Source organism: Epargyreus clarus, unplaced genomic scaffold (assembly GCF_041222505.1).
Source record: "Epargyreus clarus isolate Ecla_fem2 unplaced genomic scaffold, WU_Ecla_fem_2.2 ptg000034l, whole genome shotgun sequence".
NCBI classification, from domain to species: Eukaryota; Metazoa; Arthropoda; class Insecta; order Lepidoptera; family Hesperiidae; genus Epargyreus; species Epargyreus clarus.
In genome coordinates, this window is record NW_027332239.1 from 8,209,773 (window position 1) to 8,221,905 (window position 12,133).

Consider the following 12,133-nt stretch of genomic DNA (forward strand, 5'->3'; position numbering starts at 1 on the left):
AATAAGAAGGTATTTTGTAAAAACAATTTATTTTTGCATAACAACATTGTTTTTAATTACACTATTCATTTCACGTGTTTCTAAGATCTGATTTGTTTGTATGGTTTTCAGCGGACGTAGTAAGCAGCGGTGTAGGGCGCAGCGTAGCCATAGGCGGAGTACGCGGCGACGGGCGCGCTGTAGGCGGAGTACGCGGAGTAGGCGAGCGGCGCGGAGTAGGCGGCGGCCACCGGTGCGGTGTACGCGGCGGCCACGGGCGCGGTGTACGCCAGCGGCAGCACGCCGGGCTTGGCCGCGGCCAGGGCGAGGAAGCACGCGAAGATGAACTGTAAAGAAAAATGTTTTAATAATTTAATTTAATTGATATTATCTCTTAGCGAGCATTAACTATACTAAATTGAATTTTGACTTTATTTCATATTTATCCCAAAAACAAATAATATTTTAATACTAAAATAAAATTTCATTAAATCAGTTGCAGTTTAGACATCCCAAAATAATAATATTTTTTTACTTTTACAAGTGTAAAATTTTCTTTCGGTAGCATATTATATGCCTTTATATTTTTAAATACATAAGTAAAACATTGTACCAACCAGTTTAAACATTTTGGTAGTTATCAAGTTCTGCGTTTGAGCTGAATGATGTACAAGAAGTGATTGTAGCTATCTTTATACTGTGTGGCGAAGGTCAATAAATTCGTGAGAAGGAAAGGGTTACTAGGAAAACTGTGGTTTTGATCAAACATCGTGTGTTTGTTACTAGAATATTTCTATACAGACTAAAGAATTTTTGAAATGTTTTTTTTTGCTTCATTTATTTACAATATAATTATATTATCTATACTAATATTATAAAGAGGAAAACTTTGTTTGTTTGATTGTAATGAATAGGCTCAAAAACTACTGGACCGATTTTAAAAATTCTTTTACTATTCGAAAGCTACATTGTCCACGAGTAAGATAGGCTATATTTTATATGAAATATCTTTGTAAAAATGGATTTTGAGGCGGTACAAAGTTTGCCGGGTCAGCTAGTATTACGATGAGATTTTTATTCAATGTTTATTGAAGGAAGTTCACAAAAACCGCTTAAGAAGGTATGCCACTGGATGCTACAACAATAAAATAAATCCCTATTTCTGACTTAACAACAGCAAGTTATAAGACCATTAAAATATTAACAAAAGGCGTTCAAACTTCGCCCTTAATGGAAGTTTCGTTGTAATTGACTTCAAGTAGAGCTCCAATTAAAGGACAATGCCCATGAAAGTATGAACCGCCGTCCAGAGTTGTGTCAAATTGAAACTTGTTGTGGACGATGTATAATTAACCAAATACTACCACCAATAATTATTTTTTAGATCAGCACCCGGGTTCTGAAGTTATTTGCCGAAATGTTACATAACCTAGAAAGTCGATAATATCCGACGATAGATCGATGGTCGGTTTTAACTGACAGTAGGTATCTATAATGTAGTTCGAATAACATATTCCATTTACTTTGAAAAAAACCTAAAATAATCCTAAAAACCTAAAATAATGAATTCCGAGTATAAAATACCGCCATTTTATTTTTTAAGAACAACAATCAACTTTTCGTCTTATTTTATCTTAAATGGAACCGCCTTGTTCGAAGAAACTATTCTGATCGACAAATTATGTAAAAAAATCAAAAAATAATTTTAATATTACTTTCATTTTGACGCATGAGAAAAATCAGTACCAAGAATGGGCATTCTCCTTTGAAACGATAGACAACTACAGGCGACAGATACCTCTCGATGTCAGATGGACTGCATTTGACCTCTTTGAAGCGAACGCACCTGTTTTTACTTTTATAACAATAATTCATAGATAAGTAAAGATACTTCGCCGCCTTGAAATTGAATGAAGCCACAAACAGCTTATTTTAGTAAGTTCTTTTTTTGAATTCTTGACAAATAAAATCATTTTTATAGAAAAATTATGAATAAATAACTAATACTGCATAATTTACGTAACAAATAAATAAAAATGAATAATTATTTCAAATATTTTAGGGACATTTTAGCACGGAGACGTGGCAAAAATTTTTTACGCAACTATTTCAATTCTCAAAACTGGGTACATTTTCTTGTTAGGAGTGAGTAATCTTTACTAATCTATGCAATAATTCTAAATGTATTCACAAAATAAAACATTAATTTATAAGCTTTTGTAATTACAAAACCTTATAAATTAATGTTTTATTTTGCCTAGATGACCATATACTGATTTCATTTGAAATATTTAGTAATTCTGAGTAGAACTAGCGCAGAAAAGATTACTGTATCTTTTTCCATGGAGGTCGTAAATAATTTATCAATCTATTGCACTTACCAATATAATACACAACCAAAAGCAGGATATAATGGATTATAAAATATTATATTGTCAAAAATATTACGTAAAATACAGTAATGAAATGAAATCCTTACTCCTTACTAATATTATAAATCCGGATATTACTAATATTTTTATCCCGGAAATCCCACGGGAACTAGAGTGATTTAAGATAGATTAATCGGAAAATCGATTTTAGGACCAAAAAGTCAATTATTTTAATAGATATTAGTAAGGATTTCATCGTAAACAATGCATTTGATCAAGTGATCTTCTTTATCAAAGTTGTTGTCCATGAGCCCACGAAGGTTTCAGAGTTGGTACGACCAATTTTCGCCAGATGGCGCCACTTTCATTTCAGTCAATTTTCAGTTTTATGTATGTTAGTTAGTATGTTATATTATTAACTTTTAAAGGGCGAAGCCGTGGGTAAAAACTAGTTAAATGTATATAAACCTACGGAGTAATTACACAAATTGGTAGATATAATATTTGTTCTACTACAAGTAAACTACAAGTTTTCAAAATTCGTATAAATCTCAAAAAATTACACCATTTTGTAAATAGTAATATCACATACAAGAATAATGGGCGGTAATGTGACATACAAGAGTAATGGCGAATTACACAATGCAAGTAAGCGGTTATCGTTATAGTTTTGGACATTTACGAGTAATATACATTTATAGTCACGTGCAGATGGTTATACAGATACCCTAATATAGAGCAAAATTATGGAAATCGCGATTGCACGTAATATTTACTTCTATAGACTTGGCCTTTGTTTTGTGCAATCTATTCTTGTCTTTTGCATATCATATGCGTGCAACTGAGAAGCACAAGGCTCTTAGGTCACTAAAGCAAGGTATCTGTATGACACAGATTGTTAAGTATATGAAAATTAGACAAATAAAAAAATCAACAGGTTGCACCGGGAGTGCCGTTTAGAAGTGAAAACTTTCGTAACCTAACCTGAATAAAATATAATAAATAAAAATAGAAACGGACATCCATTGGCATATTTTTTCTATGCTGACTCAGAATGTCATCAAGACTTTTTCAAATTGCTTTGCGTTCTTACGAATTTTCTATCAGCCCACATGTCCTGATGCGAGTTGAACATTTTTTACCCATCATAAAAAATGCATATCGTATGCCTGATTTATAAGTGAGGAGCACAAGGATCTCTTAGATCACTGAAGCAAGGTATCTGTGTGATACAGATTAAGTATTTTAATATGAAAATGAGACTAATAAAAGATATTATTTACTTAATTCATGTCCACCAAATGTTTATTAATGAAAATTTTGCTGTTTATTTGATGAATCATTTCATGTAACAATAAAATCAACAGAAAAAGAAATTAAAATGAAGCTTTTTTTTTTCTTGTTAATTAAAAATAACTGAAAAGTTAAAAATAATTTAAACCCGATGTTTATAATATTGGCGTTTTTATATCAGACACATTTTTTTATAAATAAATACATTGTGACGTTAAGTTACATTGTTACGTTAAGTTTTTTGATTGTCAATCACAATGACAATCAAAAAAACATTTCAGGTGTTATTTTTTCAAAAACACAACTTGTTCTTTGGATTTCTTCTATTTAAATTTGTATTTTGTATCTAAATTTGATTTGTTTTAAAACTTTTCAATGTATTTTTCGTAATCTTAATTTTTTATGTGTCTATCTACCTCATAGTATAAGATACTGTTTCTGTATTACATGATTACTACTGCTTTGTTCATAACACTCCCACACCTGTGATGGCTCCCAACAGCCATACTTCATTGACTGCTTCATTAGATACATTGACCTCCATGGTAGCTGTAACTACCGCGTAGTACTCCAGACACGCACACATTGACCTCTGACGCAATGGTTAGCGCGCTGCATTCTGATATGGATGGTTTATGCTGTACGAAACCATTAGATCCATTTTAGGAATTTTAATTGTTACATGCACAGTAATTTCATATAATAATTTAAATACCTAGCACATAAAACAATTGTTTCTGAATTGGATTCCAGGTAGGTCTTGGTAATTAGTATTCATTGCAGAAGTCTATGACATACCTGAACATTAGTAAGCTTTTTCTCTAATGTTATGATTAGTATTTACAAAATAGGAAGAAATAACCTTTATTATACGACTAGAGTGGTAAAAGGTCGTGTAGTTAATCTTACAGAGAGTATATGTATACGTAAGTCACCCGGCATACAAACCTTTCCACTGACACGCAGAACTAATTCACACTTGAAATGGGTGTGCTGGTGTTACCCAAAATCGAATCGTTTTGGCTCTACCACTTTCATAATCTTACAAGCATATGACTGTTGTTAATGTATTGAACATATATGTAACTAGCTGACCCGGCAAACTTTGTACCGCCTCAAAATCTATTTATCAAATATATTCCATATAAAATATAGCCTATGTTACTCGTAGATAATGTAGCTTACGAATGGTAAAATAATTTTTAAAACCGGTCCAGTAGTTTTTGTGCCTATTCATTACAACCAATAAAACAAAGTTTTCCTCTTTTTAATATTAGTCTAGGTAAAAAACGTTAGAAAATAAAGAAATCCTTCTTATGCGTGACTGGTTCCGTTCCGCATTTCAATGTTGAGATGTTAGTCTTGAATTCGGAGCAGCGATGCTCTGCGTTAGCAAACCCTTGCATTGGCCGAATAATTGCGTGGCTATCTTTGCGTATTTAAGCGTACCGTGCACAGAATTGTCATCACACACTCATTTGTCTATTCGTGAAGAAGTCAACCAAACAAACAAACAAAATGTTCAAGCAGGTAAAGAAAATGATATTTGGGGATTAAAACAGATTAAATGTTTCTACGATAAATTGTTCAGATAGGAATATTTGTAAAATGAACTTTTAAAGAATAAGCTCGACTTGGCGGAGGCACTTCCGTGCCTCCAGATAAACTTGCACTAAAAATTAAAGTGTAGAATGAAGACGTAAAAATTGTTTTTTTCCATGATTAATTAAAAATACTAAACTGAATGAAGCAAAGCAAATAATTAAAATTATTGTTTCTCATATGTAATTGTTATTATGTAAAAATAATTAATGAGTAACAATAACTGCGGAAAGAAGTACCATTCACTAATTCTTGTAATGTGACATTAACATCAGTCTCATTTTCAATGCTTTCTATTTACCAGGTGATCTTCGCTGCCCTCCTCGCCGTGGTTGCTGCTAAGCCCGGCATCCACTCAGTAGCGTACCCAGCCCCTGTAGTGGCAGCTGCGTACACCGCCCCGGTCGCCGCTGCTTACACCGCCCCAGTCGCCGCTGCTTACACTGCTCCAGTCGCCGCCGCTTACACTGCTCCAGTCGCCGCCGCTTACTCCGCTCCTTACGCCGCGGCTTACGCTGCTCCATACGCCGCGGCTTACACTGCTCCATACGCCGCGGCTTACACTGCCCCAGTAGCTGCTGCTTACACAGCCGCATACAGAGCACCCGTTTTCTTAAAGTAAGGAGTACAGATAAAATTAATAGACCAATAAACGAATTTGCTATTTGAATCTGTTGTTGTCAATTACATCTAGCATAAGGATTTCCTGACGAAATTGCTAACCACAACGTTACCGCGGCCGTAAAACTGATATGAGTCTTTTTATGTTACAAAAAATGAGACACAATACTGAAAAAAAATCTTTTGCAGCAGCAATTAAAAATTGAAAATACGAGTATTAAACGAAACGAACGAAGTAGCAAGAACTTCAATCGGAAAAACTGCGATAACAATTTTTAAAGGCGCTTCACTTACGCTCGTGTAGTCTATTTGTGTCCTGTTTGCCAATTAAAATTCGACCTAAACTGAGAATCAAATAAAGCTGAACTTTCGCTAAAGACTGTTACATGTATGATATAAGATTTTTTGATATTTAACAAATAGGTAGAAAATTATAGAAATAAAAAATTGAATTTTAAAATTTACACTAAATTGTCTGTATCTCCTGCTCTAAAAACACTCTGGGGATTTCGTGGGTCTTAATTCTTTTTTGCACGGAACCCTATTGATATGTCCTTTACCACATTCTTCAACCAGAACACTGCTCTAATATAATTTAATATTTGTATTATTGTAGGTACATCTATAATGATCTGCAATTAAGATTGAAGTTCTATCTGAGATCGGATCGGATCGGATACAGATGCAGATGCATCGCTGCCCATTGAGGACTAGGTTACTTATACAAGTGTAACACATACTTCAATCCAAAAACATAAAGCTTAACATTGTTTTTATTACACTGAAATAAATGTGACATTGGCCACTGAAGTGGTAACACCAGAAATTCTGACTTTAAAATAAGTATTTACTCTTCCTAAATAACCCACCTACATCATTTATGTATGCTATTTGATAGATATAGGCACACATTAGAATACAAACAGCTTCAATATTAGGACGGGCCTATTTTATGTAAATGACGCTCAGGTGACTACAATGTATGATATCATTGGTATTACGTCCGCAGTGTTCAATAGGGGTGGTATTTGGCTTGTTACCTACCGTGACTTGTATATTATTTACATATCTACTTTGTTATTCGCCGACAAATGCTTCGGTCATCTCATAATTTAAAAGCAGATATTCCATCACATAATAGTGGCTTCTTCCATTTTTCCTTTACTGTTCAGGCAGTTCTGCTCTGGAACGCCCTGCCCGTGCACATAAGAAAAGCTCCAAGCAAAGCGATATTTAAAAAACTTGTTCGAGAGTATCTGAGCTCCTCATCTGACATATAAAGCATTTTTTATCTCTTTTCTCTTCACCTATAATATATATATATATATATATATATATATATATATATATATATATATATATATATATATATAATATTTTATTATTATATTTTAGATATATGTGTGTATGTATATATTTGGATATGTATTTATATATGTAGGAAGTATTACAATATTTATGTATTTTGACACCTGCCGCAAATTCTCTCCACTCACCAAGGGTTGACTGGTAGAGAATGCCATCAGGCATTAAGTTTGCCCTGTTGTACCTTAACCGTGTGTTTGTGTTACAATAAATATATAAATAAATAAATAAATAAATAAATAAATATTCTCGATATTTAATTAAAAGGTTATTTTATAGGCCATGTGTACTCGATTTTTTATAATTAATAACAGGTTGATGTTATTCATCATAAAAATCCGCCATCTGGACAAAATGATGGTACTTTCGAAGTTTCGATTATTTGTGTATTCGCCTTTGTGTGTGTCCATGACATGGTCCAAACAGGAAAACTCCTAGATCTACAGTGATTGGAGAGTAGACATTTTTAAGTTATAATGTTAGCTATAGTGATAGCAAACACCTGATCGTGATAGTGATCAGTTTCGGCCATGGATATCTATACATATAAATAAAATTAAATTGTCTGTTTTTAATATTGAAATAACCGCTTTTTACTACATGCATATGAATAAACATACGGTACATACACCAAAATAACATTTTTATTTTTTTTCTGTCTGTCTGTTTGTTCTGGCTAATCTCTGAAATGGCTGGACCGATTTTCACGGGACTTTTACTGGCAGGTAGCTGATATAATAAGAAGTAACTCAGGCTACTTATATTTTAAAACTAGCTGTGCCCCGCGGTTTCACCCGCGTTAGAATTACTTTTTAACGCAGGTAAAACCGCGGGGCACATCTAGTCTGTAATAAATATCGGATTAGGAGCCTTACTTGCAATAGGTCACAAATGCGTTGCTACCACTGATTATGTTGGAACATCTCATATGGATATTAACCATGTGTCTCTGGATAAATTTAAAAAAATGCTTAAGACTGTAGATTAGTCTTTCATAGATTAAAAATATATATTACTCAATTCTTAGATTAATTAATGAGTATAAATACAAACTGTACCTTTGTTTATTGTTATAATGACGTCTTACTTTTTTGTATGCTTACAAGGAGTCTTTGATACTCACCTATAAGTGATTATGCATTTATTGTTAACTGTATTCCTAGTTCTTAAGTTATGGTGGCGCATGCAAATGTAATAATCGTTGGTGAGGTTAATAAATAAAATATATCTCTGAAGTCTCTCCCTTACCACACACCACACCTTCCAAACAGAACACAGCAACGCTAAATCTGATTGCTGATGCCTCCAAACTTTACATAGATACCTACATAAACGTACATTGGACCACAAAGTAGTTACAAAGTCAACAAACAAGCATGAAAATGTAATAAATATGTATCTACCAGTTAATAAAACTATTATAATATTACATTCGAATTACTTCTTAGTTGTAAATATGAATGTAGGCCTAGATTAAGAACAGATAATAACAAGATACTTACGTCATAATTTTCTACAAATTAAAGTGTCTGTGTCTGACAATACTAGTGTCACCAATTATTTTTGTTGTCAAAGCGGGATATTTGTAGAATATTAGTTTACTAGCTGAACAAGTTGGCTGATGTCTTAAGTATCGATTTAATAACATCATACGAGTAGGTACCTACTTGCATAATGGACCATCCTTACTTCATGTGGCCCTTTTTTTTTCTCGAGGGGAAAACCTTCAAAAGGTACCCGGTGCCGTGGGAGCGACACGGGGTTATGTGGGACTTTTACCGCACTAAAACCCCCCGGTGGCCGTCCTCGACGCTGCGTAGAGAACTCCGGGATCTCCAAAGGAACGCGACCGGAGTACTTCATGTGACCCATCGACGAGTTAGCCCCTTGCTATGTCTTTGTATTTTGGGTAACCCTATCGTAAGTTAATATTGTTTTTTTCAAAATTATCAGGTCCAGATATGTTCTTGTCGGATTTCTTAATCGACTTCAAGGACCTAGTCAACCCTGGGAGTCCATATTGACCACATATTTGAGTATCAGTACTAAAGGTAATTATTATAATACAGATTTGAAGGTGGTAGAACCCTTTGTGGTTCGATTCCGGCGGCTCCACCGCCACACCTATTTCTACCTAATAACAGCAGTGTTAGGCGCTGCTGTGTTCCGGTTTGAAGGGTGTGGTAAGGGAGACAGACTTTTTGGAGGCGTTCCAGCTTAGTCCTCAGGGGTAGCGGCGCATCTGTGGCCGACCTCAGGTAGTAATATCTAATCATATCTGGGGTTGATTGCAGATGTCCATGGGCGGCAGTAGCCACTTACCATCAGGTGGACTGCATGCTCGTCTGCTACTCTTATATTATAAAAAAAAACAGTCTTGTCAATTAATCATTAACGTATCAATTTCAAAATATCGAGATTTCGAGAGTTTTCAAGGATATCAAATAATGGATTGCTCGATAATTTAGGATTTTTTATAGGATAGATAATAAGAAACGGGACTGACTCGCCCAAGCCAGTCGTGTGGTCACGTTAGTCATAACTTAAGTTCAAGGTTATACCTTCATTACCAGTCGATTAAGGGCATGTTGATTAATTTGAATGCTGTTGTCGCTCCATTATATTACTGTTCTGCACGCTTAAACTGGTTTGATGTTTCTAGAACCCTTCGTAGTTCGCTTTGTAGGCATCGCCATCACACCTTTTTCTGCCTTTTGACAGCACTTTGAAGCGCTACTGTGCTGAATTTTGAATGGTAAAGGGAGTTTCAAATGGGACAGCAACGCATCTGTGGTCGATCTAAGATCTAAGACTGACGACCCGCGTGGCTGAGCGGTCACCATACCGGTCTGAGGCGCAGTGGGTCCCGGGTTCGATCCCCGGCCAGACAGATTTCAAATGATGAGTTTAGATTTCTGTTTCTGGGTCTGGGTGTTTGTGTATTTGTCTGTGTGTGTGTCCATAGCATCCACGATACAGGTAATCCTAGTGTGGGGTTGTGAGTGTCGAAAGCGTTTATTTATTTAAGATGGACCAACACTATCTGGGGTTGATTTCAGGTTCCTATGGGCGGTAATGGCCACTTACCATCAGTACTCTTACTATGAGTTTTTACGTTTTGACAAATATGACTGTTTTGGTATCTGTTTACGTATTTTCCGATACAATTTCCAATCAGCGCCCCTAGCGGATTGTATCAGAACTTGGAAATTGTATGGGCCAATACGTAAACAAATACCAAATCAGTCATATTTGTCAAAACGTTAAAACTCATGGTAAGGGTACTGTATTGTACGTGCTCGTTTGCTCAAAAATGTAGAAAGAATTTTCTTCCAGTTTTAATTGATAATACGCATACATAAAATTGAATAACAAATATTATAAGCATCATATGTGTAAATTATTTATACCAAATCTTAGGATACATTTTTATTAGCGCTCTATTTTATTTACTCTATAAGCGTTTCATATGATAAAACCGTCAACTTTCAAACTAGATTATATATAGAGTACAATAAATTTAATATGCCACCTAGAGCTTTAACACCATAGTAGGTCGTGCGTAACTTTCGACGTTACCTTAAATGTCACCATTAATGTACTCGTAAGTTCCAGAGCTTTAAGCTTCTCATATGCTAAAAGCAGTTTTATTCACACTTAGCGCGACCTAAGAAGTTTAATATTAAATGTTGAATATATTCTGTGGTCTTTTGAACTTTTGCGTTGGTGGATTATTATCTATATATATAAATATAATTGTAGTGTCTGTTTTGAACATTAAAATAACCAAATAACCGCTTTTTACTTTTTTACAATTTTTGTCTGTCTGTCCGTCTGTTTGTTCTGGCTAATCTCTGAACTGGCTGGACCGATTTTGACGGGACGGGATTATATTTTAGAACTAGATGTACCTGTTTCTTTTTAACGAGGGTGAAACCGCAGGGCACAGCTAGTATTACATAAATTACTTCACTCGGTTTTGTCTGCTTATATCTCACCTGGGATTGAACCCCGGAATGAAGCTTAATTTCGTATTACTAGATCACAAGAGGCACTCCTCTTGCCATATCACTATATAGCATAAAATATGAATGTCTGTCTTAAAAATCTATAACGAAATATTCTACTCAAATAGTTCTCAGTTATTTACAAAGCTGTTATTTCTTTGTTACAAAGGTTTTAAATTTTACAAATAAATCTAGCGTTAGCGACAGTATAAAACTTAATATATTCCTTATTGTACCCTTAATCCAAAATATTTAACTGGATTCAAATCAAACTATATTTATTACGTAAGTAATTTTGTAATTAACTCAATTAGGAGATCAAAAACATAAACATGCCCACTGAACAGAAGAATTAGCAGTTTCTTAATTACTCATGTTTAACGTTCCGTTTTCCTTTAGATAAATTGTAGTTCAAGGTAAATTGGAATCGGTCAGAGGAAATTTCTTGACAACTGTTTATCTTGATTATGTATAAATAATAATAACAGAATAATTCCGGGGTGAGGCGGAAACGGAAATGTCCCAGCTTTCCATCTTTAATTTATAACTTCAGTTCTTTACAAGTCAAGATTATGTTTATAAAGGTTTCAGTATTATTTCACCGCATTAACTGTTCTAATTAAAGTTAATGTAATGTTGTTTGTGTTTATATGTCGTTAATGAGTAATCTATAAAAAAATATGTCAATTAAATAATTGGACTGTTAGTAAAGTAACTGTTGTTTAGAACATACCATTGAACAAGTTACCAATTAGTGAATAATTATGTAACTGGCCGGAGATCGAACCCGGACCATCTGCGTGTTTGATCGCTTCACTAAACGCTTCTTTATTAGTGAGTTTTAATCATAATTTCTATATTGGATTATTACGTCAGTTCTTATGTTATTATAAA

General features: G+C 34.4%; 2 protein-coding genes across 2 annotated transcripts; one reads left to right on the plus strand and one right to left on the minus strand.

Moving 5' to 3' along the window:
- Positions 1 to 70: 70 nt before the first annotated feature.
- On the minus strand, positions 71 to 608 carry LOC140755963 (uncharacterized). Its single transcript, XM_073091328.1, has 2 exons — positions 597 to 608; positions 71 to 326 (listed from the first exon to the last, which is right to left on the minus strand). Exons 1-2 carry the CDS (start codon positions 606 to 608, stop codon positions 108 to 110), a joined length of 231 nt encoding a protein of 76 aa, XP_072947429.1. The 3' UTR covers positions 71 to 107.
- Positions 609 to 5,129: 4,521 nt separating this feature from the next.
- Positions 5,130 to 5,895, plus strand: LOC140755960 (uncharacterized). Its single transcript, XM_073091325.1, has 2 exons — positions 5,130 to 5,174; positions 5,551 to 5,895. Exons 1-2 carry the CDS (start codon positions 5,163 to 5,165, stop codon positions 5,866 to 5,868), a joined length of 330 nt encoding a protein of 109 aa, XP_072947426.1. The 5' UTR covers positions 5,130 to 5,162; the 3' UTR covers positions 5,869 to 5,895.
- Positions 5,896 to 12,133: the final 6,238 nt, after the last annotated feature.